General features: G+C 35.9%; 1 protein-coding gene across 1 annotated transcript in view; it reads right to left on the minus strand.

Annotated features, from left to right (window-relative positions):
* The window catches only part of ANO3 (anoctamin 3), a 245,243-nt gene that overhangs the window by 94,255 nt on the left and 125,151 nt on the right, over positions 1-25,837 (minus strand). The window contains exons 5-7 of the mRNA XM_056136902.1: positions 24,523-24,681; positions 12,836-12,936; positions 5,753-5,797 (exon numbers count right to left, since the gene is read on the minus strand). Of these exons, the coding sequence (XP_055992877.1) occupies positions 5,753-5,797; positions 12,836-12,936; positions 24,523-24,681 (305 nt within the window). The remainder of the gene's footprint in view (positions 1-5,752; positions 5,798-12,835; positions 12,937-24,522; positions 24,682-25,837) is intronic.

Raw genomic sequence — 25,837 nt, forward strand, 5'->3', positions numbered from 1 at the left:
ATTTTGTTGTTGTTGTTGTTGTTGTTGTTGTTGTTTTTAAAATACTACGCCAACTGAGTGTAATTAAGATAGAAACTAAGATTCCATTTCCATCTCATTCAGGTGCTCATGAGCAAGATATGATTCTCACTTTAAGTAATGAATTTGGAATCTATATAAACATAAACTCAGATCATAGCACTTTGGTGCTAAATTCATTTATTTACTTTGATAATGCCAGAAATAAAGCCCAGGGTCTTCTTCATAGAAAGTATCTGCTCTACTACTGAGCTGCATACACAGTACATGACCCTAGGCTTAGAAAACAGTCATAAACCAATTTTAATTGTGATCTGTATAGTGACAGAGATCATATTTATTTTACAAAGTGAAAAAAAGCAAGATTGATAATAGAGATTAAAAATTTAAATTTTGAATATTATATTATTTAAAAGTGCGCTATGCTTACACACTACTTTTGATATTCTATTTTGAGGAAATTTTTGGCTTCTTTTAGAATAGAAAGTAATGGTATCAGGATAGAATATATATTTATTTTTAATTTTATTGAATCACCATGAGATAGTTACAAGCTTTCATGTTTGGGTTACAATCACACAATGACCAAACACCATTCCTCCACCAGTGCACATTCCCCACCACAAATATCCCCAGTATACCGTCCAATTCCCTGCCCTCCCCCTGCCTCCATGGCAGATGATATTACCCATACTCTCTCTCTACTTTTGGACATTGTGGTTAGCAGTGCAAAGAGATGTTATAATGTTGAATATTTTCTTAAATCAGTATAGCGTATCTTTGGCCAATATGTCTTCAATGTTAAAAATAATTAGCAAAGAGCTGGAGAGATAGCTCAATGAGATGGGCTTATGCTTCATATGTGGGGGGACCAAGGCAAATACCCAAAACTACTTCATTCTCTGATTGCCATTACAAGCAACCCCAGAGCAAAGATGCAGAAGTAGCCTTTGGCACCATCACATATTGCCCTACCTCCCCCCACAAAAATACACATCAATAACAATCAAAAACAACATACTGAAATATACAGATAGCTAATATTACATCTTAACAATGATTTCATCATGTTAAAAATTCATTATTTTAAAGTTATTGTATTTAATTTTAAATAAGAATTAAGTCCTGAAATAAAATCTGCCAATAAGGTTTTATTTGTTAATATGTCACGTAGGTTTTTGGCTTGGGAGTATCAAAATGCTTCTTCCAGACAAAAAAGTGAACAGAATAGCAATAAATGAACTAAGATACTTATTTTACTGTCTCAAAAAAAAAATGGTGACAATTGAGCAAATCGATGAACAACGTGAGGACAGTGACAGTGACTTATTTTTCTACTTCTCATTATAAAAACTCTGAAATCACAAAATATCACTAGTACACGGACACAAAAAAATAAAATAATGATACATTAAATTTTCTGCAGCTTTTAAAATTTATTCTATTGAAGAAAGAAATGAGACTGAAGTTTCAGGATGAGTGTTCTAGTACTGAATGTGCTACTCATTGAAATTTTGCCCAATTTTTATAATATTTGAGCTTCGGGTTCCTCATCTCCAGAAAGGAAATAATTCATTTCTCAAAAGGTAATGAGGTAAATAAAAGGTGTAATTTTGACTAAATCTAGTAAAAATTGATGGACTGCCTCACTAAAGAGTCTATTGTTATCTGACAAAATTACACACATACAAGATTTAAATAGGGATTTAAATTAAATAAAATTAGAGGGCCTTTAAAAATCTACCCTATATTCTAACATAAAATAAACAGTATTATACAGTTAGTTCTCTCATACTCACTTTCTATTAGGCATGGATTTGGCTCAAAGAAGGAAAGTCTATAGTCGTCTATATTAATGTTTAAGTTAATTTACTAATCATCTGTGATAACAGACAATTTTCATTTAATATCGTAAAATAAAAATAAGCACTAAAGTTAATAATATACTACAGAACATATATACTAAAATATACTACAGAACATAGTATATTGTTCATTTTTTAAATTTACTTTAAAGCTTGTCAAAAATAGAAAATAAAAGCACTTTTCTTATATTAACAACAGTTTGTTTAGGACTTACAATAGCCAGGTTGACCATGAATTATAAGTATAAGTTTATTCTGCAACTAAATAATAATAGCATTACATAGACATTTGATGCTACTTTATATATAGTTATTTATCCCTTTTCAAATTTCTAAACATGCTGTTATCAGTAAATTGAGTTATTCATTCTCAACAAATACCAAATTATTTATCAACAAATCTAATACTAAGCAGACACATGCAGAGAAAAACAAGAAAATCTGCAATTGTAAATTTATATATCATAATATCTAATGACTGGGGGTATGGTGCCGCCAGCTGGTCAATCTGTACCTATGAGGCGAGTGCAACAGCAGCCTGATGGAGCCTTCAGACTTCCAGATACTCCAAAATTGCTGCTATGCCTTTAGCCTGACCCCAAAAACTTGGGGCAAAGCTTACCAAGAAAGTAAATGGCCAAAATTTAGGCATGTGGGAGACACACCCACTAACCACCTTTGGCTCAGCTACATAATTGGAGGCATGGCCTCTCTGGTTCCTGATCAAACTGCTTAATGGCCATGATCCCAGAGACTCAGAAACAAATCTTGAAACCCAACAGCTTTTGGCAGAAATGTGTCCAGTTCCTGCAGTAGTTTGTTTACCAGCGCTGGGCCAACCCAGGTGGGAATAGGTTTCGTGGCTTGGCCTGTTCCTGCTGGCGGCCGGGTGGCTGCCATCCTTGAGAGGCCACTGGACAGTCAGATTTGGGCTGCAGTGATGAGACATGCAGGGCCCCATGGGATGGGAGTGGAGCCAGCCCTTTCCTCCCCACCCCAACAAGACCCCCAAGCCGCCGCCCACGAACAGCCTCTATGGCTCCTGATCAAGCAGCTTAATGGCCATGATCCCAGAGACTCAGAAACAAATCTAGAAACCCAGCGGCTATTGGCAGAAATGCGTCCGGACCCCGCAGTAGGTTACTGTTGCTGGGTTATCCGAGGGATGAAAGGGTGCTGTCCCTCCGCCTGCTCCCCCATGGCAGCTCAGTGGACACCATCTGCCAGAGGCCATTGGACAGTCAGGTTTGGGCCCGCAGTGATGAGACATGCGGGGCCTCACAGGATGGGGGTGGAGCTGGCCCCTTCCTCCCTACCCCAATGAGACCCCAAGTTGTTGCCCATGAATGGCCTCTCTGGCTCCTGATCAAGCTGCTTAACAGCCATTATCCAAGAGACTCAGAAACAAATCTCAGAACCCAGTGGCTTTTGGCAGAAATGCATCTGGACCCCACAGTTGGTTACTATCACCGTGCCACCCCAGCGGGGAAAGGGTGTTGTCCCTCCGCCTGCTCCCCCTGGGCTGCTCTGTGGCTGCCATCCTCCAAAGGCCACTGGACAGTCAGATTTGGGCCCTCAGTGAGAAGACACGTGGGGCCTCACGGGATAGAAGTGGAGCCAGCCCTTTCCTCCCTATCCCAACGAGACCCTGAGTCGCCTCCCATGAACGGCCTTTCTGGCTCCTGATCAAGCTGCTTAACAACCATGATCCAAGAGACTCAGGAACAAATCCTGGAAGCCAGCAGGTTTTGGCAGAAATCCCTCCAGATTTAAGTGTTAAAATTTCGGAATTTCAAAATACACAGCCACTACTGCAGCCACACACATATATGTTATTCTTAATGAGCAATAGGACACAAATGGTCTACTGTTGCCTTTTCAGCAGATCGGAGTGTTGGGGTAAAATCCCAAATAATAATAGTGGGTCTGGTGTCAAAATATTGAATGTGATCAAAGTAGAGAGAGTAATGTGGAAATCACCTGCCCCCCAGGTAGGGGGAGGGTATGAAATGGGGGTATACTGGGGTTTTGGGGGGGTGGAGAATGGGCACTGGTGAAGCTATGGGTGTTTCATTGTATGACCGAGACTTAAACCCGAAAGCCTTGTAAATGCTCTCACGGTGATTCAATAAATAAAATTATGAAAATTAAAAAAAATAATATCTAATAACTGATGTTACCATGAAAATTTGATTCTGAAGTTTACTTCATAGATCAGGATTAAAAACAAACAGGAGAAATAATAAGGTTTCATTTAAATTACATCATGTTAATCTGACACAGAAAATATGAATTGATGAAGGAACACTGTGAATTAAATAAAATTAGTCATATAAGTACCAATTTGCTTAATAATTATTCAATTTTTTCCTACATGATATTCTTCTTGCCAATTTTTCCTATCATACCTAAAGTTAATACTTAAAATAGAACATTCTCCTATTCAAAAAGTCAAAAAAGAAATTTCTGTCCTAAATGTCAAAATTATATTCAGCCATTTCCTTTGGTCAGGAACTAGATTTATTTAATATATTCAAAATGGTCTAATATCCATACTATTTGAGTCTTCCAGTTTTCATGTAATTCTGATTTGTTTTATTCTGAAACATACTGCACTACATCTACCTTTCTTTTCATTAAATTGTAAGGAACAGAGAAACAGCCAAGATGTATTAGAATCCTTTTGTATGAGCATTCATGAAATGAAATACATTAACTCCAGGGGGATCAAGGACATTCTGGTGGACGGGCTTCTTCTGCCACAGGGTTGTGATTCAATTAATTCCTTTGTCATTAACATAGTTATAAAAAATGGTGGGATATGGAGATAAAGCTTTGAAAATAAATTTATTTTTGATACCAGATTAAGAAAGAATGCTTCAGGTAGTGTGAGAAATGCAAGTTTGAAATTCAAATGATGCTCCATGGCCTAGAAAATGCAAGACTTTCACCCATCACAGCTGTCAAATAAGATACTTAGGTTCCATGCTACAAAAGGTCTTTTCTGAGTTTTTTCTATAACTGTAGTAGATCAACTTATCCATTGATCATGGTTTTGAAATAAAAATTTCCTAAAATGTTAGTTTGAAAGTAAGATGATCTTTATTCATTATTTTATCAAAAGAAATGTCACAAGAATGAGAATGATTTGAGGTCAGAAAGATAATACAGCAGATTAGATTGGCAAGTGATTGATTTGGGCTCAATGCACAGTACCCCATGTAGTCCCGAGTCCTGCTTTGAGTGAGCCCAGGGCATAGAGCCATGAGTAAATTTTGAGTACTGCCAGGTGTGGCCCAAAAACAAAGTTTTTTTTTCTTTTTTCAGAATGATAAGTAGATGGGAGAGAGAAATAGAAAGAGACAGAGACAGGGAGAATCAGAGAGGGGAAAAAAAAAACAAAGAGATCAAATTTTAACAATATTTTGCACTGTAGCACTGTCCTCCCATTGTTCATCGATTTGCTCAAGTGGGCACCTGTAACGTCTCTATTGTGAGACTTGTTACTGTTTCTGGCATATAATATACATCAAGGGTAGTTTGCCAGGCTTTGCCATACATGCGCAATATTATTGGTAGCTTGATAGGCTCTCCAGGAGGGGCAGAGGAATAGAACTGGAGTCGACCCAGATTGGCCGCATGCAAGGCAAACGTCCTACCTGCTGTGCTATCACTCCAGCACAAACAATATTTAATTTAGCATTAAACATTGTTTAAATGAGGTAATTTGGAAATTCCTTGGGCAAATAGTTTTTTTTACCCTAAAATTTACAACTGGTAATATAAGTAATTACATTTTTTAAATTTATCTTTTTTCCGAAAGATTTCTGAAAAATTGAATGCAAAAAAATTAAACATCTCCCACAAACCTGCCAATTGATTTAATCCTCCGGTCAGTGTAATAGCTTTTTTTCCTGAAAAAGAAAAGAAATCATCTGAGGAAAGGTACATGAAAATACAAGACAGGCATATTGAACATTTTAACATAACAAATTCCATATTCTCAAACTTACCTGAGAGATAATTATTGTTATTATGTGAGGATATGTCTGCACTGAGACCCAGCTCCTGTGTTATACAGAATCAGTGAGCTTGCTTTCTAGCGAAGCTTACCATCTTTTGCAGAATTGCTTGTGATAATATTGTACAGTGTTCTAGCTTAATACTTAACCAGTAGCTTGTATTTTTTCTCTATTACCTTTGTGGAGAAGTTTTTAGGAGCTGGAAGATTTTGTTTAAAATGATGTTTTCAAAATATTAGGCTTAGAAGTCAATAATCACCTTCAATATTCCTTCCACAATTTGCATATGGGAAAGTACATGACAAAATAATTTTCTACCTATACTTTTTTGTTCTATAAATAACTGTAATTTATCATGCTTATGTACCATGTTTTCTTTACTTTTGTCTCAACTTGTCTTTGGGAAAATTCTGCTATGTTTATTAAGGAGATATTTTTCAATTTATTACTGTAACTACTCAACAGTATAGTAAATACTAGTTTCAACCAATATTAGACAATTGACCACAGGTGGAGATGACAGTGGGTACAGTGAAAAAGGTTGTCACTTGGGTGCCACTCTCAGGGTCCCTGCACTTTGTGAGATGGAGCTATTCCACTTTACTCAGTACAGTATATTCTGATGCATGCATATTTTAATTTTTAATTTAGATGTTTTTCGTATAAGGCAGTAATTTCAATTTAATTTTGACTGTGCTAAAACTATTATTCTTATTTTTATAAGAAATTATTCTACGAAATCTGTCTGTCCAAATTTTCTTAAGAGAAAGAGCTTGGAAAAAATGGAAAACTGATGTCATACATGAATACAATTTAATCAGCTACAGCGGGTAGGGTGTTTGTCTTGCACGCGGTTGACCAGGGTTTGATTCCTCTGTTCCTCTTGGAGAGCCCGGCAAGTTACTGGGAGTATTTCACCCACATGGCAGAGCCTGGCAAGGTCCCCATGGTGTATTCTATATGCAAAAAATAAGTCTCATAATGGAGATGTTACTGGTGCCCACTCAAGCAAATTTATGAACAACGGGATGACAGTGACAGTGACAGTGACAGAATAAAAAAGTCATAAGAACTGCTTTTTCCCCTAGAGTGTGCGGCTGGCCTGCAAGCCATGGAGTAAACCTCCTAGAAGGGAGGATCAAATAAAGGGTTTTGGAGGGTCCTCCCAGGATGGGAGATGCATGCTGAGAGTAGACTTTAGACCGAACATGATTGCCACTCAATGCCTTTTTTGCAAATCACAGCACCCAAAAGGAGAGAGAACAAAGAGGAATGCCCTGCCACAGAGGCAGGGTGGGATGGGGTGGGGAGGGCAGGGGGTGAGAGAGATAGTGGGATCAGTGGTGGTGGAGAATGGGTATTGGTGGAGGGATGGGTATTCAATCATTGTATAACTGAAACCCAAGCACAAAAATTTGTAAATCTACAACTGTACCTCATGGTGTTTCACTAATAAAAATCTAAAAAAAAAAGTCATATAAAGATATACTTGACTATCAGTGTGAGAGATGGGTTAGAATGAACAATAATCACCTTTAAATCAAAGTAAAACAATAAGGACTGCTTTGTTTTTTATACTATGTGGAAGGCACACAACTTTCACAACTTTTCTGATAAGATAAAAGTGTTCGTGGTTTTGAAATATCAAGTTCAATATGTATACTATACTTACTTTGGAATAATAATTAATAAAATAAATAGCTAGAAGTTTTAGGTATATAAAGTGTTTTACTTTACTAAAGCAGAGTATTCAAATAAACTTGTTGCGCTTACATATTTGAAATGAGAAATTACATATACTCTTAAATGTGCAATATTTAATAGCGTCAACTGTATTTTCCATCATGAAAATACTTTGCTATCATTAAAATGCAATCAATTAAAAATATTGATTTGGGAGAAGTTTGGGGCAGTACTGGAGGTTAAGCCCACGGTCTCATTCATATATGTACATATATGCAGCTGTACCACTGAAGAGTTGCAGTTCAGCATTCTTATTTTATAAATTTACACTTTCTCAAATTTCAAGTGCTACATTGTAAGCAAATGTGAATTTAGTCACTAAGATGTAATACTATTTCTATTATTTCAATAATAGAAAAATAAAGAAGTTACATGAAAGTCATAACATTGTAGATTCTAATATCACTGCATTTATAACCCCCGTAACAGACCTCAGTAGAAGTATATTGATTCACTTTGGTAGTGAATTAATAATAAAACAAAATAATTATCTAGTTGTGAATGGGCTGGAGTGATAGCACAGCGGGTAGGGTGTTTGCCTTGCATGAGGCCAACCTGGTTGACCTGAGTTTGATTCCTCCGCCCCTCTCAGAGAGCCCGGCAAGGTACCGAGAGTATCTTGCCCACATGGCAAAGCCTGGCAAGCTACCCAAGATGTATTCGATATGCCAAACACAGTAACAACAAGTCTCACAATGTTACTGGGCCCGCTTGAGCCAATCGATGACAATGGGAGGACAGTGACAGTGACAGTTATGATTCTCAAAGTTAAAATTTTGGGTCAGCCAAGACATTTGCCTTTTTGCAGTAATAATTAAAACAGCATGGTACTGGAACAAAGGCAGAACTGCAGACCAATGGAACAGGGTTGAATACACTGACATCTCTCCTCAATCATATGCTCATCTAATCTTTGATAAAGGTGCAAGTAATGTGAAGTGGAGTAAGGAAAGTCTCTTTAATAAATTGTGTTGGCATCACTGGACGGCTACATGCAAAAATATAGGCTCAGAACTCTGCCTAACACCATGTACAAAAGTAAGATCAAAATGGATTAAAGACCTCAACATCAGACCAGAAACCATAAGGTACATTGAAGATAAAGTTGGCAAAACCCTCCATGACATTGAAGCTAATGGTATCTTCAAAGATGCCACGCCACTGGCCGAGCAAGTGAAAACAGAGATAGATAAATGGGACTATCTTAAACTAAGAAGCTTCTGCACCTCCAAAGAAACAGTGACCAAAATACAAAGACAGTCTACAGAATGGGAAAGGATATTCACCGAATACACATCTGACAAGGGGTTGATATCCAGCATATACAGAATACTGGTTAAACTCCACAAGAAGAAAACATCCAACCCCATCCAAAAATGGGGCAATGAAATGAACAGAAACTTTCTCAAAGAAGAAATCCGAATGGCAAAAAAGCACATGAGAAAATGCTCTACATCATTAATCATCAGGGAGATGCAGATCAAAACCACAATGAGATACCATCTCACACCTCAGAGACTGGCCCACATCCAAAAGAACAAAAGCAACCGATGCTGGCGTGGATGTGGCAAGAAAGGGACACTCCTTCACTGTTGGTGGGAATGTCGACTGGTTCAGCCCTTCTGGAAAACAGTATGGACGATTCTCAAAAAATTAGAAATTGAGCTCCCATTTGACCCAGCAATACCACTCCTGGGAATATATCCCAGAGAGGCAAAAATGTACAGTCGAAGTGACATCTGCACTTGTTTGTTCATTGCAGCGCTCTTTACAATAGCCAGAAACTGGAAGAAACCTGAATGCCCAAGAACAGATGACTGGTTAAAGAAACTTTGGTACATCTACACAATGGAGTACTATGTAGCTGTTAGAAAAGATGAAGTCATGAAATTTACATACAAGTGGTACAATATGGAAAGTATCATGCTAAGCGAAATGAGTCAGAAAGAGAGGGATAGACATAGAAAGATTGCATTCATCTGGGGGATATAAAGTAACAAAGTATGAGATTAATACCCAAGAATAGCTGAGATCAGCACCAGGAGGATTACTCCATAACTTAGAGGCTAGCCGGGTATCCTAGAGGAAAGGGCAGTTCAGATAGAGAAGGGAGCACCAAATAAAGTATGTTTGGAGGATCCTCCCAGGAGGGGAGATGCATGTCGAAAGTAGACTATGGACTGAACATGTTTGCCACTCAATGCCTCTTTTGCAGACCACAACACCCAAAAGGAGAGAGAGAACACAGGGGATTGCCCTGCCACAGAGACAGGGGGGATGGGGGGATGGGGGTGGGAGGGATATTATCCATGGTGATGGAAAATGGGCACTGGTGGAGGGATGGGTATCTGATCATTGTATAATTGAAACCAAAGCACAAAAAATTGTAAATCTACAACTTTAAAAAAAATAAAATAAAATAAAGGGGAAAAAAAAAAGACATTTGCCTTTTTGTTGAATGAAGCTTCACTGATTAGTATTAAATATCTTGGCATCACTGCTAAGTATTAAATTGTATTAAATCCGCAGAAAAATAAACTGATCTTTTGGAATCCCAGGAAACCTCTATATTTATATGAAGTCCAGAGGAGACAAATAAAATATATACTTAGTTTTTATTAGGCATGTTACTATAATTTTCATTCTATATTCAATAAATGAAACCCACCATAGTGACATGGTATTTGACTCTATAGTTCCTATTTCTCTGACTATAAGAAGTTAGTATGCACACATATTCAACTATAACTTTCTTAGGAGCAATAGTCAAATCAAAATAAGACAGGGGACAAAATAGTGCAAATAAGTTACAATTATTTGGAAAATTTTAGCCATTTTATTCTGATTACAGAGACTGCATCATTATCCTCAGACAATGGTTTTTGCAACTGGTATTTAAACCATACATTCAATAATTTGTTTAAAAAATTAGATAGCTTTTGGGGCCAGAAAAATAGGACAGTGGGTAGGGCGTTTGCCTTGCATGTGGCCGACCCAGGTTCAATTCACAGCATCCCATATGGTCCCTTGGGCACCGCCAGGAGTAATTTCTTAGTGCAAAGCCAGGAGTAACCCCTGTGCATTGCAGGGTGTGATCCAAAGAGAAAAAAAAATTAGATAGCTTTTAAAAGTGATAAATAATAAACAAGTAATAAACAATAAACCCAGAATCAGGTATATCCAAAATTGACATTTTAAGCATATATTTTCTTCAAAATTTATTGCTATGTCTTTTACATTGTTAAATTTGAATTATATAAATATATATATATATATATATATACTCAAGCGGGCACCAGTAACGTCTCATAACAAATTGTGAGACTTGTTGTTACTGTTTTTTGCATATCAAATACATCACGGGTAGCTTGCCAGGCTCTGCCATGTGGGCAGGATACTCTCGGTAGCTTGCTAGGCTCTCTGAGAGGGGCAGAGGAATCAAACCCGGGTCGGCTGCGTGCAAGGCAAATGCCCTACCTGCTGTGCTATGGCTCCCCCAGGCAGAAATAATGGACTTTCAATATCTCATGTGCTACCCCAACCAGGAGACCTATTTCATTTGAGGACCCACTTCTCTGCCTGCCATAGATCATAAATTACAGATAAGGCCATTGAATCCCAGAGAGGTTAATAATGTGCCACGGTCACACAGATGGAAAAACATATAAGGTCACTCAATCTCAGAGAGGTTAATAACATGCCACCGTCACACAGCTGGGAAAACATTTTGTCCACAGTATATTGCACATGGGCTGGAGCGATAGCACAGCGGTAGAGCATTTGCCTTGCGGACAGCCACCCAGACCGAGCTGGGTTTGATTCCTACGCCCCTCTCAAAGAGCCTGGCAAGCTACAGAAAGTATATTCAATATGCCAAACACAGTAACAACAAGTCTCAAAATGGAGACGCTACTGGGCCCGCTCGAACAAATCATATAATATAGACTTAAAATTTTATAGACTTGTTGAACTTACACATTTTATAAATAGATTATATTTCACTGCCAGAGTACATTCTAATTTATTTAAATCTTCTATTATTAAATGATGCTATTTCTGTTTTTCATAATGTCATATAATGCACTGAATCTTTTTTACACATTTTTCAATTATAACTTTAAAATGGAAAGAAAAGACTATGAAATGTTGTAAGGCTCACTTTAAAACCCATTTTAAAGTTAAATTTCATAGCCCCATTAGAGGCTTAAGACCCACCACAAAAAATGAGGAGGGTATTTATCATATCTGTGCTGGGTATGATGATTTTATTCCTGGTAAAATTATCTACAAATTTCCTACATTAACATTATCTTTGTTTTGCTTTCACATGATTTTGCATAGCATGGGCATGTACAGAGCAAACAGAAAGAGATAAAGAACACAATTTAGATTTTTACAGGTTTCACAGTGTCAACAGGAAAAAAAGTTCTCAGAAATACAGAAACAGAGACTATACAAAGGCATATTCACCGAGCTGCACTCAGGATTAGATCAGCATAGTGACCTAGAGTAAAATCAATCTTCAAAATATCTAATCACAGCACAAATAATCTCTCATGGGCATTTTCTTCTTCTAGGAACCATGTTTCAGTACTTCATAAACTTCTAGTTCACTTATATATCTTATTCATCATTGATATAAGGTGAGGAAGAATTATAAGAATTTCATGTCCTTTTTGCTTTCAAGTTTATTACTATTTTTATAAATAGTTTTTATTTACACAATTCCATTGCTATTTATTTGCCAAGCACTTTTGATATAATTTTATTATCTCCTAGTAATCTTTTCATTGTCAAATTCTGAACCTTTGGCAAAACATGAATGTGAGTTAATATACTAATTATGATATGACTAGTAAGTTATATATCTTCCTTATAAAGATTTGTATACAGTGCATCTGTATGCATATAGAAAACACTCAAATTTCCTACCATTACTTTTAAAAAATTCTATTATTTTTACCCATACAGAAAGAGGAATAGATTGATCTTGAAAATAATTGCTTTTGCCTCCCTCAAAGAATATCTTAAAGTGGAGATAAAACTTTCAGGGAACCAAAAAGTTTCCACTTTCAGCAAGCATAAGTGAAGAAAACTAAGACTGTTAAAAATAACCTAAATCTGTAAAGAAAACATTTTCTCCAGAATAGTCACTTTGAGATAGAATAAAATAGTATTTGAAATTACCTGAATGGCATTCTTATGTTCAGCCTCTCTGCGTACTTGCATAATGTGTCCCATGGAATATGGATTTTAATAAACATGATATCAGGGTTAGCAACAGCAGGCTGCAAAAGAACAAGCACCATTATTAAAAATTAGAGTTGATGATATCATGTTATAGCTTTTGAAAGGAAATAAAGTTTTCTTGTCTGCACATGAAAGACATTAATCTAACATGGCCGACCCGAGTTCGATTCCTCCGCCCCTCTCGGAGAGCCCGGCAAGCTACCGAGAGTGTTCGATATGCCAGACACAGTAACAACAAAGTCTCCAATGGAGACGTTACTGGGCCCACTCGAGCAAAATAAATATACATGAATAAAATTATCAACACATAAAAACCTTAATGAAATGTAATAATGCCATCATACAATAATAATCACTTCTCAGTGTATTTGATTATACTGATCATTTTCAAGAACCCCAATAAGAATAATCATGAGCCAATTGGGCGTCTATTTTTTTGTTCTGTTCTGTTTTGTTTGGGGTAACCCCAGAGATGCTCAAGCCTTACTTCTGAATATGCTCTCATGGATCACTCCTGACAGAAGTTGGGGAACCAAGTGTTGTTCGAATCTGGATAGGCCACATGCAAAGCAAGCACTCTTCTTGCTGTCTGATCTCTTTGGCCTCGCAATCCAGCATTTTTGCTCAAGGAAATGAAAACATTGAGAGCTACCACCAGTCATTCATTAATTTAGTTATTTGTTCTTCCATATTTTAATTAATAGTACCCACTAAATCCTATAAAAATCTAGGTGAGGGGTGATAATGATGGGTAGGAGGTGTGGAGGGAATGATGAGATATAAGCAGAGATTAAGGCGTTCTGGTGAAGAACATGGCATAATAGCACACCACTGCACATGAAAAAACAACATTGGTTCTATATTTAAAAAATTATGTAAAAGAATTCTCATAAATAAAAAAGAAAACATCCCTAATACCGGGCTTGAGCGACAGCACAGCGGGTAGGGCGTCTGCCTTGCACGCAGCCAACATGGCCGACCCGAGTTCGATTCCTCCGCCCCTCTCGGAGAGCCCGGCAAGCTACCGAGAGTATTCGATATGCCAGACACAGTAACAACAAAGTCTCCAATGGAGACGTTACTGGGCCCGCTCGAGCAAATCGACGATCAAAGGGAGGGCCTTCTAATACCAGTAGTCTGAGGATTTTGGTTTTGTTTTTAGGCCACTCCTAGTTGTGATCTGGGTTTACACTAGGCTCTGCCTTCAGGTATCACACCTGATGACTCTACCAACTGTACTATCTGAGAATATTTTAAGAACCAAATAGTTGGGGCAGGAGCTATAGTACAGCAGGTAGGGCATTTGCCTTGCATGTGGCCAACCTGGGTTCAATTGCCGTTATCTCATATGGTCCCTTGAGCACCGCTAGGAGTAATTCCTGAGTGCAAAGCCAGGAGTAACTCCTGTGCATTACCGTGTGTGACCCAAAAAGCTGAAAAAAAAAAGAACCAAATAATCATAATACATTTAGATCTGGCTTACTGATAAAAATAAATTATTACTGAAATGATTATTATGGCTTTATATATAATTTGTGCTTAAATTCTACTCTACAAAATGCCTGGAGAGATGCTGTCTTAACTTATTACAACATCTGCGACCCGTAGGTTAGGGGATACTTTTGTGGTCTTTCTAGCAACAAATCCCACAGAGCTATCTTTCATGTTGTTTTAGGAGCTGTGTATGCATAAAGGAAAAAAATGGCCATTTTCAGTTATGTAGATATACCCACTAGTTAGACTTTAGCAATTTAACTGGTCTTTAGTTAATTAGCATTGATCATTTAAACTTTATCTAGATGGAATGTTTCAAAAACATTAAAACCATTAAATCTCGGGCTGGAGAGATAGCACAGTGGGTAGGGTGTTTGCCGTGCACATGGCCGACCCGGGTTCAATTCCCAGCATCCCATACGGTCCCCTGAGCACCGCCAGGAGTAGCTCCTGAGTGTAGAGCCAGGAGTAACCCCTATGCATCGCCAGGTGTGACCCAAAAAGCAAAAAAAAAAAAAATTAAATCTCGAAAAGTACAGAAGAAAAGTATCATGTATTATTTAATTATAGTTTATTGATTTAAATCATTTAATTAATTAAATTCAGGTTTTAAATGAAACCTGGGGCACTCTATGACATATAGTTATAATACTATAACGTGGAGGGTGAACTGACTACAACTGTCATTCACATGCACTGCACAAAGCAGCATTTGTCAGTTTGTTCCATGCAATACTACAGAGAAAAAATGCAGATAGGATAGAGAGGCATTCTATGACCAGGTAAATTTGGACTTTTTCACTTCATGATTTGTGATACTGAAATATATACGCATATGCCCCAGTCAAGAATGTGAAAAAGTAAGCTAAATTTCCTAATTTGTAGACCAAGAATGATTTCTTCCATGTAGCTCACTGAAGTGCTAGTATTTTCCAAATTGCCAGGGGAACAATAGCCCACAGTGCCTTGATAACATAAAATTTCCTGTATAGTTTTTACTTAGAATAGGTGTTTAAAATGAAAGAATACAGTAATAAAAATAATTGACAATGGCAAAAAGTATTGTAAAACTAGACACACACTTCTGATTTCAGACCGAGTTTTCATGCATGAACTATGCTTGAAAATAAACAATATGCATTTATTTTACATATACATTAAATCTTTCAAACACCTGTCTTTTTAAAAATACTTTTTACCCAGTGAGAAAGTAATATGGCACAGATCAAGGAAAGAGGGGAATAACAATGTTGTTGGTGTCTTTAGGTTATGAATTTCCCAAACATGTTGGAAGGTTTCTGTGCAAGAGTGGTATAAATAAATAAATAAATAACACACATACCAGCACACATAACACATACTTATAGCTTTAAATAGGATTTAAATGATTTCTTTATCTGAGACAAGAAAAGGAAGCATTTTATATTTTATTATATTCTTCCCACCTAATTCTTAAAAAAAAATTCATATAGTCCTACTTGTAACAAAGATCCTTTATATGAAGTAGCAGTATTGGTTACTGCTATTATACCAGTTTACCTTTCTTATACCAAATATATTTTAACTTTGATCCTAACTGCCAACTTATTTCTACCATATGCCAGAAATAAGTGTCCACAACCACAAAGAATGAAATACAAATTCCATGCCTATTTCATGACCATGAGAAAACTATTTAATGTATCATCCTCAGTTTTTGACCCTTGAGAAATGGAAATTTCACTCACATCTCTCTCTTTAATCTTTCCTTCTCTTTTTCCTTCTATAGAGTGGAACATTTCCTTTGGTCTTCAAAGCTTGCTATACTGTAAGTGGCCTTTAAATTGTACAAGCATGAAAGCCAAAGATAACTTATACTTCCGGGGAGATTTAAGTAAATTCACTTGGATCAAATGACTGAGGAATTAATTTATTTCTGGCATAATTATATAGTATATATTCAAACTTGGTATAAACTATAATATTACAATATTCTGTAGGTTTCAGTTTCTTTTAAACGCTTTTTTTCTATGTATATATTTGAGTTTTCCTATGCTTACATGGTTTCATTCATTATTGGGAAGATGTAGGGTTTTCTCAGCAGTTATTCAAAGACTAATAGATCAAGAACTTCAGGGTTACTAAAACTATATCTAGAACTTATTTTCCTGCAATACAGAAAACTTTTATGAAATGATTCAAGTAGCACTGTTCCACTGTAGCACTGTCCTCCCATTGTTCATTGATTTGATTGAGCAAGTGGGAACCAGTAATGTCTTCATTGTGAGACTTGTTGTTTCTGTTTTTAGCATATCAAAAATGCCACGGGAGCTTGCCAGGCTGTGCTGTGCCTGCAGGATACTCTCGGTAGCTTCAGCTTTCCCGGGCTCTCCGAGAGGGATGGAGGAATCCAGCCCAGGTCAGCCACATTCAAGGCAAACACCCTACCCCCTGTGCTATCGCTCCAGCCTATTCAAGTAGAATCAGAAAAAAAAATAATTGCCACCAGAGAGACATATTCAACATGTATATTTACTTAAGATAGGCGATCTGAGAAGTTCATGAATGCATTGTGATCATTCTTTTCTCTCTAAGGAGTGTTTCCTTTGAGTTGGAAATGAGTAGTATTGTGAACAGGAAGATTCTGTAACAAAAAGCAGCTCTGTGGGATGTTGGTTTTGTTCTACTGCATATGGACATCTTTTTCTCTCTCCCAGAATCTTGATTTCTGAACTCTGGGAACACTGGCTATAGTGTACAGTACTAGTGTGAAGAGTGACAGACAGATATTGGGAGAGATCTGGGAAGGCTTAAGTGCTACACCTGGGTAGCAGTTACAAAAAATTTGAGTAGCTCCTGAATTGTTTTACCTAGTAGAACATCCTAGAATTGAATGACTTATCACTTCTACCACAACTACCTAGATCAACCCATCAACATTTCTTCCTTAGGTTCCAAAAGTGCTTTATAACAGAGCCTTTCCTCATACTCATTCCCCAAGGGTATTCATTGCACCAGAAACTTTAAATGTAAATCAGATTCTTGTAGATCTAGCTCAGAAAGCACTTGTCTGGCATGTGTGAGGATTGATCCCTGGGAGTAAAAAACAAACAGAAAATTCAACATAAAGTAAGTCACAATATATATTTTCTCAGAACCCCATATATTCAGAATGAAAAGTTCTTTGATGATTTATACTGCCACTTATAAAAACATCCTAATACCTGGCTCATCTTTCTTAAATGTCTTTAACTCAATCCACTTTTCTTTATTTAGTAGCTTGCTTCTATTTGTCTACCCTTGCTTTAGCCTTTTCATCACACCATAGTCTCCTTTCTATAGCATTTATAGGATTTTCTCCCTTCAAAATAGAGAAGTTAATCATTTAAATGACATGACATCTTTGTTTTGTTCACTTATGTGTCCCAAGTACCTATTTCTATGCATGCACTTAGGAGTCATTCACTAAGACTTACTGAATAAATTACTGTTTGAATACGTTTTCTTATTTTGAGCACACATTCTATGAAATCTGAACATAAGCAATACATGTTGAGGATAAGAAGGCAAATTGTTCTAGAATAAGATGTATGTCAGAATTCAAACTAATCATATGAATAGCATGCCAGGCACTGATTATTAATTCATTTTTTCAATTTCTAAGATATCAAATTATATAATACACTTAAAGGAGGTTTTGAGAAGTATATTCCTACAATAACAGTATTATCAGTGAGTGAAATGTCAAAGTAAGTGCACATACAACTAGAACATTTTTAACTTTGCATGTATTAGATTTAAAACACATATTGAGAGAACCTTTTCAAGAAGTATGAACTGTCTTCTTTTACAACTCTGCCAAATTAATTTTTCTTTTGTTATATGTCTACTTTAAAAAAATGTAGCTTTTATGACTTTTTAAATAAAATTGGCAGCTACTGAGTAGGGGATTGGCGTTAGCATTGTGTTGGCAGGAAATAAGATTTCCAGCTCTCTGAGAATGCATAGCTCCCAATCTGGCAGAATTCTGTTTAGCTCTAATGAAGGCAGACTTTCCCAAAGGAACAAAACACCAGCCACCCACCCTCACATTTTGCGTTATTATTTAATTATTCTATCCAAAATTCTCAAGAAGCAGAACATTTTCCTTCGAGAAAAGGAGAAACTTAAATATATAGTTTTACAAAGTTATTCTGCAGGTTTCTGGGAGAAAACTGAAAGAAAATAGTAGTTAAAGATTCCAAGTCTAAAGTAAATATAAATACAATTCTGCTATGGACTTGGGGGAAAAGTTACAGCTATATATAAATTCATATGGCCTTTAAATATCTATCATTATTGTGCATAAAACTGGTTGTTAGTAGTGTGGCAAACAAAATACAAAATATTCTCCAAACTGCTATTCCTGTTGTCCTCAACTTGGAAAATTCCCAAGAGCAAATGGACATGATAGGACATTCACTTTCTTTGCTAAAATGATCCTACTCCTGCCTCTGGCTCAAGGATCACTCCTTGTGCACAAGGATGCTGGAGGTAAAACCTGTGTCTGCTAATGTAAAAGACCAGTGCCTTCACCACAGTACTCTCTCCCTAGCCAATTGAGTCAAAAACCTTGACGTAAAATCTGAAGAAAATTTCTTCATTATATAATCTTATAATTTAATTACAGATTTTTTATTCAACTGAACTGCATTTGTCATAGTAAGTTGATTTTATAGATTTATTGTGATAAGGTAAGGTAAGGTAAAGGCCCTCCCGTTGATCGTCGATTTGCTCGAGCGGGCCCAGTAACGTCTCCATTGGAGACTTTGTTGTTACTGTGTCTGGCATATCGAATACTCTCGGTAGTTTACCGGGCTCTCCGAGAGGGGCGGAGGAATCGAACTCGGGTCAGCCATGTTGGCCGCTTGTAAGGCGAATGCCCTACCACTGTGCTATCGAATCTAGACCTAATTAATTCAACTATTAAAAAATGTAATAGCATGACATGACCCTTCTAACTGAAGACATATGGTAATCCTATTGTCAAAATATATTTGACAGGTAAAAATAAATAATTGTATAATATTCACTCAAATGAAGTTCAGAAATTTTTATTTGACAGTTGATATTCCTTGTGTGAATTTTCCCCAAGAGTTCAGTCTCACCTTTTCCTAAAGATTTTAAAAGTATTTTTAATGACATTTGTCTTCATTTTCTGTGGGACTAATTTTTTATACTATTACAAGAATCTCGTGTGAGTTTACTGATAGGCCGGCACTGAAAGTCACAATTAGTCCTTTATCCATTTTAGTTACTATCCAGTCCTCCCATTGTTCATCAATTTGCTCAACGGGCCCAGTAACATCTCCATTGTGAGAATCGTTGTTATTGTGTTTGGCGCATCGAATACTTCACAGGTAGCTTGCCAGGCTTTGCCACGTGGGCGATATACTCTCGGTAGCTTGCCAGGCTTTCTGAGAGGGGTAGAGGAATTGCGGAGGAATTGAACCCGGCTCGGCCGGCCAGCTGGCCAGCCGGCCAAGTGCAAGGCAAATGCCCTACCACTGTGCTATCACTCCAGTACTGTTACAATCCAAAATTTAAAATATTCATTAAAAGTTAATTTAATTTCCTTTTCTCTAGTGTTTCCTTATCCTCACACTGCACTGTCCACTATCCTCCTGTTGTTCATCAATTTTTCTCAAGTGGGCCCAGTAAATCTCCATTGTGAGACTTGTTACTGTGTTTGCCATGTCGAATATCATCAGGGGTAGCTTGCCAGGCTTTTCTGTGCAGGCGAGATACTCTCGGTAGCTTGTCTGGTTCTCTGAGAGGGGTGGAGGAATCGAACCCGGCTTGGCCAGGCCGACCGTGTGAAAGGCAAACGCCCTACCACTGTGCTATTGCTCCAGCCCACTATACTTACTAATATTTATTCTCAAACCTAGATTATTCGGTAAGTTTTCTTTGTTTTCCTTTGTTCTTATGAACCACATTCAGGGATGCTCAGGGTTTATTCCTGGCTCTGCATGCAGCGATCACTCCTGGTGGTACTCAGGAACTTTACTGAGTGCTGGGGATTCAAAGTGGGTAGGCTGTGTGTAATGCGAGCACCCTTCCCATTGTACTAGCTATCTGGCCTGATAATTGATAAGACATTGTAGCACCACTTAAACTTAGATTATAAACAGCAAAAAAAAAAAAAAATTCAGTTAAAATTCTGTTACTCCAGCGAACAGGCTGAGAAGTCTGGGTTTTCTTGGAGTAAGGTTGGACAGACTACCCCAACCCCACCCATTCTTCAGAAGTCCTGGCAGCCACATCCAACTCCCACAATTGCTTCCTTGTCAACTCATTTGTCCAGACCATAGACCTAAAAGTTTCAACACCTCCAAATTCCTCAGTATTGAAATTCCAGTAAGAGCACACCAAATTAAATGAGTAAGTAATACAGATGCCAATGAAACTTAACAAGCAAAAACAGTAACCCTGAGCCTTAACTAGCAAAATAGCTTACTAAATCCTTAGAAAAGGACTTAACCCTGTGATGTGATTTAATTATTTGCACATAAAAACGGATTTTTGAAATTATTGATTTTAATATTAAAGCTTTGTTATTGAATCAACTTCAACTCTAGAATTGTATCAATGGTTGTAGCTTTTGTCGACATTAAAAAGATGAAAAATAAATTTAAAAAATTTACAGTTGTAAATAATAAAGGAAATTCTCACTAATGAGAGTTATAACAGAAGGCATGACTTGCAACAACTGATAAGTAAACTCTCCAACAAGGACTTAATGTCTCCATAATGAGATACAACAATTTAAAAAAAAATTTCTTTTATGAAAATATTTTTTATCATTCCACTAGCCATTTAGTGGAAACAAGCAATGTAAAAGAAACTACTTTAGGTCTACCATGGGGGCTGGCATGAGGGGTGACTGGGAAAATGGAGACAATAGTGGAGAGAAAGTGAGAGTGTTGATGAGATTGGTGTTGGAATACTGAATGACTAACAAATCATCATGAACAATTTTGTAAACCATAGTGTTTAAATAAAGTTGAGAATAAAAGAGAGGATAATAGGTAACATACAACAGCAGAGATTAAAAATCCCCTGAATCAGAATATATTTGGTTTTCAATGCCAGTTGTGTCATCTTAGTAAAGTATGTTAGACAAGTGGAAAAAGTACAACATTATTTTTAAAAAAATGTGTCATTTTTTCCTTAAATCACAACAAAATTAAAGTAGATGTTAACTGAAAGATAATTAGAAAACTGTAAACAATTAAAACATTCACTCCAGGAGCTGGAGTGATAAGACAGTGGGTAGGAAGCTCGCCTTGCAAGCAGTTGATCGATCCCTGCCAAGAGTGAGCACTACTAGGTATACACAAAAATCAATAAATAAAATAAATAAAAGATTCACTTCAAATATGATATGTGGGAAGAAAAATTTCAAGAGAGAAAACATGATCTAAAGGAAAATCAAAATACATGTATCAGAATGTTACTATACAAACTTCTAGCAAAGTGAAACCTGTGCTGGGAGGTAATTTGGAGCACTGAGTGAATATACTAATAAGGAAGAACTATGGTAAAGATATGTCTATGAAAAACTGACATGTTTGTGCGTGTGCATTCTTACCTTAGGGACTAAAAAATTAATAAATAAAATAAGAGCAAGGAAAATTCAAAGCAAACAGAAGAACAATTATAGCATAAATCAACTAAATTGAAATCAATCAAGAAATTAACAGAAAAAATCAATGAAATCAAAAGATGATTAAAAAGTTCAGTAAATCCATATGTTAATTCAGGCAACGTAAGAATATTGCAATGTAAGAATATTGCTGTGAAAAATACTTCGCCCACAAATACAATTTAAATTAAAGAGATCTATTACTTAAAAGCATTCTATCAAATATCACAAAAAATTAAATGAATAAACTGAGTGTCTAACTACTACTAAAATTTATTGCATTGATAAGATTTACATTCTAAAACAAAAATTGCTAGTAGTAAATTCATACAATAATTATTTCTATCAAATACTTAGGCAAAAATTATTATACCCATTATTTTCAATCTGTTTCAGAGAATAAAAATAGAAGAAATCTTAGATTTCCCTAGGTGTTGTTCAAGTTACTGAGCCATCTTCCATGTCCCAAGGAGAAATCATCTTATTTACTCTCTGCGGTCACCATTACCTTATAACAAAACCATAGGAAGCATTCCCAGAAGACAAAACAATACTCTTCAAAAAATATTTTAGTATATTGAATGTAGCAATGTAGACAAAGAATAACATGATGACCTGAAATTTATCGCAGGCCAATTTAACATTTGAAAATCAATTAATGCAATACCTTACACTGACATTTGTAGAAGGGAAAAAAAAAAGGTATGTGATCCTATTCATAGATACAAAAAGCACTTAGCAAAATTCAACACTTATTTAAGATAAAGAGTCTGAACTAAATAGAAAGAGAAAGGAATTTCCTCAACTTGGCAAAAAAAAATATTGATCTTAAAAAAATACATCGCTGTAATCACTTGCTATAAAAGTAAGTTTTCTAACTAACATCAGGAAAAAGGAAAAAATATCCTCTCTAGTTACTACTTTACAGAATTAAAGTAAAATTTCTAGCTAATAAGGTATGACACAGAAAGGAAATAAAAGATGTATAGATTGATCCCTCTATTCAGATATGATAATTATGTAGATAATTATGTATAAATTTAAATAAGTAAAACAAAAACACACCCTTCTGGGAAAAAATTAGTATTATAAAAAGTTGCAGCATAAAATCTTATATATAAAAGTCAATTGCTTTTCTGTATTCAGGCAGTGGACAGTTGGTTTTAGAGATTTTAAATAGAGTACTTTTTACATTAGTACAAATAAAACTAAATACCTGCATATAAATTTAGCAAAATGGTATAAGATTTAAATGAGAAAAACTATAAAAACTTATATGAAACAAAGTAGAGAAATAGAGTGATATATTCATGGGTTTTTTTGTGTAGTGACACTATATGATACTATTTTGATGAATATAATTTATTATATATATATTTACAAATATATATTTACATCCAGTAAAAATAATGCAAATTGTATGGGCACTGATACTTCTTCAAATACAACAAATGCATTACTCTGGTGAGGTTTTTGGTAATGGAAGAGACTCTATATATATGGTCTAAAGTCATATATGGGAAACATGTATTTCCCTCTCAAATTATATGTGAACCTTAAAGTGATTTAAAACTAGTCTTAAAAATAAAAACATGCCCATGGCTGGAAACGTGCCATAGAATGTGGGGGGCAGAGGGCAGTCAAGATAGAGAAAGAACCACTATGACAATGGTAGTTGAATCACTCTGGACAAGAACTGAGTTCTGAAAGTAGGTTAAAGGGATATGCATGATAACCTTTCAGTATCTGTATTGTAATCCATAATGCCTAAAAGCAGAAAGAAAGAAAGAAAGAAAGAAAGAAAGAAAGAAAGAAAGAAAGAAAGAAAGAGAGAAAGAGAGACAGACACAGTGAGAGAGAGAGAGAGAGAGAGAGAGAGAGAGCAGAAAAGTCCTGCCATAGAGGAAGGTTGGGGAGGGGTGGGTTGTGGGAGGGTAACTGAGGACATTGGTGGTGGGAAATGTACACTGGTGAAAGAACAGGCGTATGTATGACTGAAACCTAATCATGGATAACTTTGTCACTACGCATCTCATGGTGATTCAATCAAAAAATAAAGAAATTCAGAAAAAAAAGAAAAATAGGGCAAAAATAATTACTAAGAAAGTCATTCATAGATCCTGAATTATAATCTACACACTAACAGTTTGGCACTTTTTTTTCAACAATCTGATTTTCTTTTCAAATAGCTTTATACTTTACATAGGTATAATCATTCATTCTTTAGTGTTTAAGATTTCAAAAATAGTATGCCCTTTGAAAAATATTTAAATTTATGTAAATATACAAGGTGGAAAAAGGAGTATATATTTAAATTTGACTCTACATATGCATTCCACTTACATTTGGTAGAAAATAACTATATTTTATAAAGGCATGTTTCATACTTTCCATACTAAAACATAAGCTATTATTTCTCTTTCAGCATATTACATAACAGAACCAATAAAATTAAAGCTCTTACCTCCTTTTCCAACATCAAGCCTTCTGCTCTGAGGTTCTTTTCAAATGTGTTTCGTTTGTCATATTGTATATTTGACTTCCTATAAACCAGTATGTAGTCAATCCTTTTTTTTCCATCTTTGAATAGAAGTCCACTGGATGCAATGTAATTCATGTCATTCTGCAAATAAACAGTATGAGTTTAAGACATAGTCAGGTTTAAGGCATGTTATCCAATATTAAAATACATGTATATATGTATTTCCCTCAGTATAATATGTAATGATGATTAGATAAAATATACATTCTATTATAGAAGACAGAGACATTTGCACGTACTAAATTTCAAATTAGGCATTTTGGTGTTGGTATCAAAAAGTATTTTTTCAGTAAGTTGCTATAAAATAATATCAAACATATTTTAAATATTTATGAAAACATCCAGTTCAAACATGAGTGATTTTTATATTCTATCTACTTAAAACCCACAATTCATATTTTAAGAGGTAAGGATATTGGGGCTTAAAGAACATAAATAACCATGAACTAAAATCACCAAGTTTCAACCCAAATAATGTTGCTCAAAACAAATGTTATTTCCCTAATGTAAACAAACACTAAGATCAAACAATAATTGCTGAGTTGCTTACACCAAAAAGTGCTTGCTCCCAAGGTTTAAGACAGTATTTAAAGTAAAATAGCTTACTTACCAAGTCTAATTACTTGCTCATCAGACTTCTTCATATCCCTCACTTTGTGATACCCTGTACTCAAGCTATTTTCAGAGACTGCCACCATTTCAAAAAAAATCAAGTTTTGCAATATTTTATTTAAAATCAGCTATCTAAATCCTCAGAATACTTTGAAAAACTTCCTTTGATTTCACTCTTCTGAAACACTTCTAAGACCATATGGTATTACTTAATAGAATTGCAATAAAATTAAGTTTATTAATCAATAGCTTCTCCTGATTGTCTTTTTGGGAGCCAAGGGAGTTGTTTACATATATGCTGTCCAATGTGACAGAGACCCAGGAATTAATTCCAATTTTGTATGACTTTAGGTGCAAGCTCTTCAAAAGTTATATACCTTGTTCTTTCTTTCTCCACATTTTCTTTCAAATTATTTAGCCATCTGCCTCAACTTTCACTATTAATGTTTCTAATATTGACATTCGGGTGATTCATAAATTTTTCCTAGTATTTGGAGGTTTAATGACAAAGGGATCTCAGACCAATTTTTGGAGGACCCTGTCTGGTACATATGTTCAGCTCAAACTTGGAAAAAATAATGACTAGAGTGAATTAGAGTCCAAGGGGTTAGGGTCAAATTACAAC

This window comes from Sorex fumeus, unplaced genomic scaffold (genome assembly GCF_029834395.1).
Source record: "Sorex fumeus unplaced genomic scaffold, SorFum_2.1 ptg000007l, whole genome shotgun sequence".
Taxonomy (NCBI): domain Eukaryota; kingdom Metazoa; phylum Chordata; class Mammalia; order Eulipotyphla; family Soricidae; genus Sorex; species Sorex fumeus.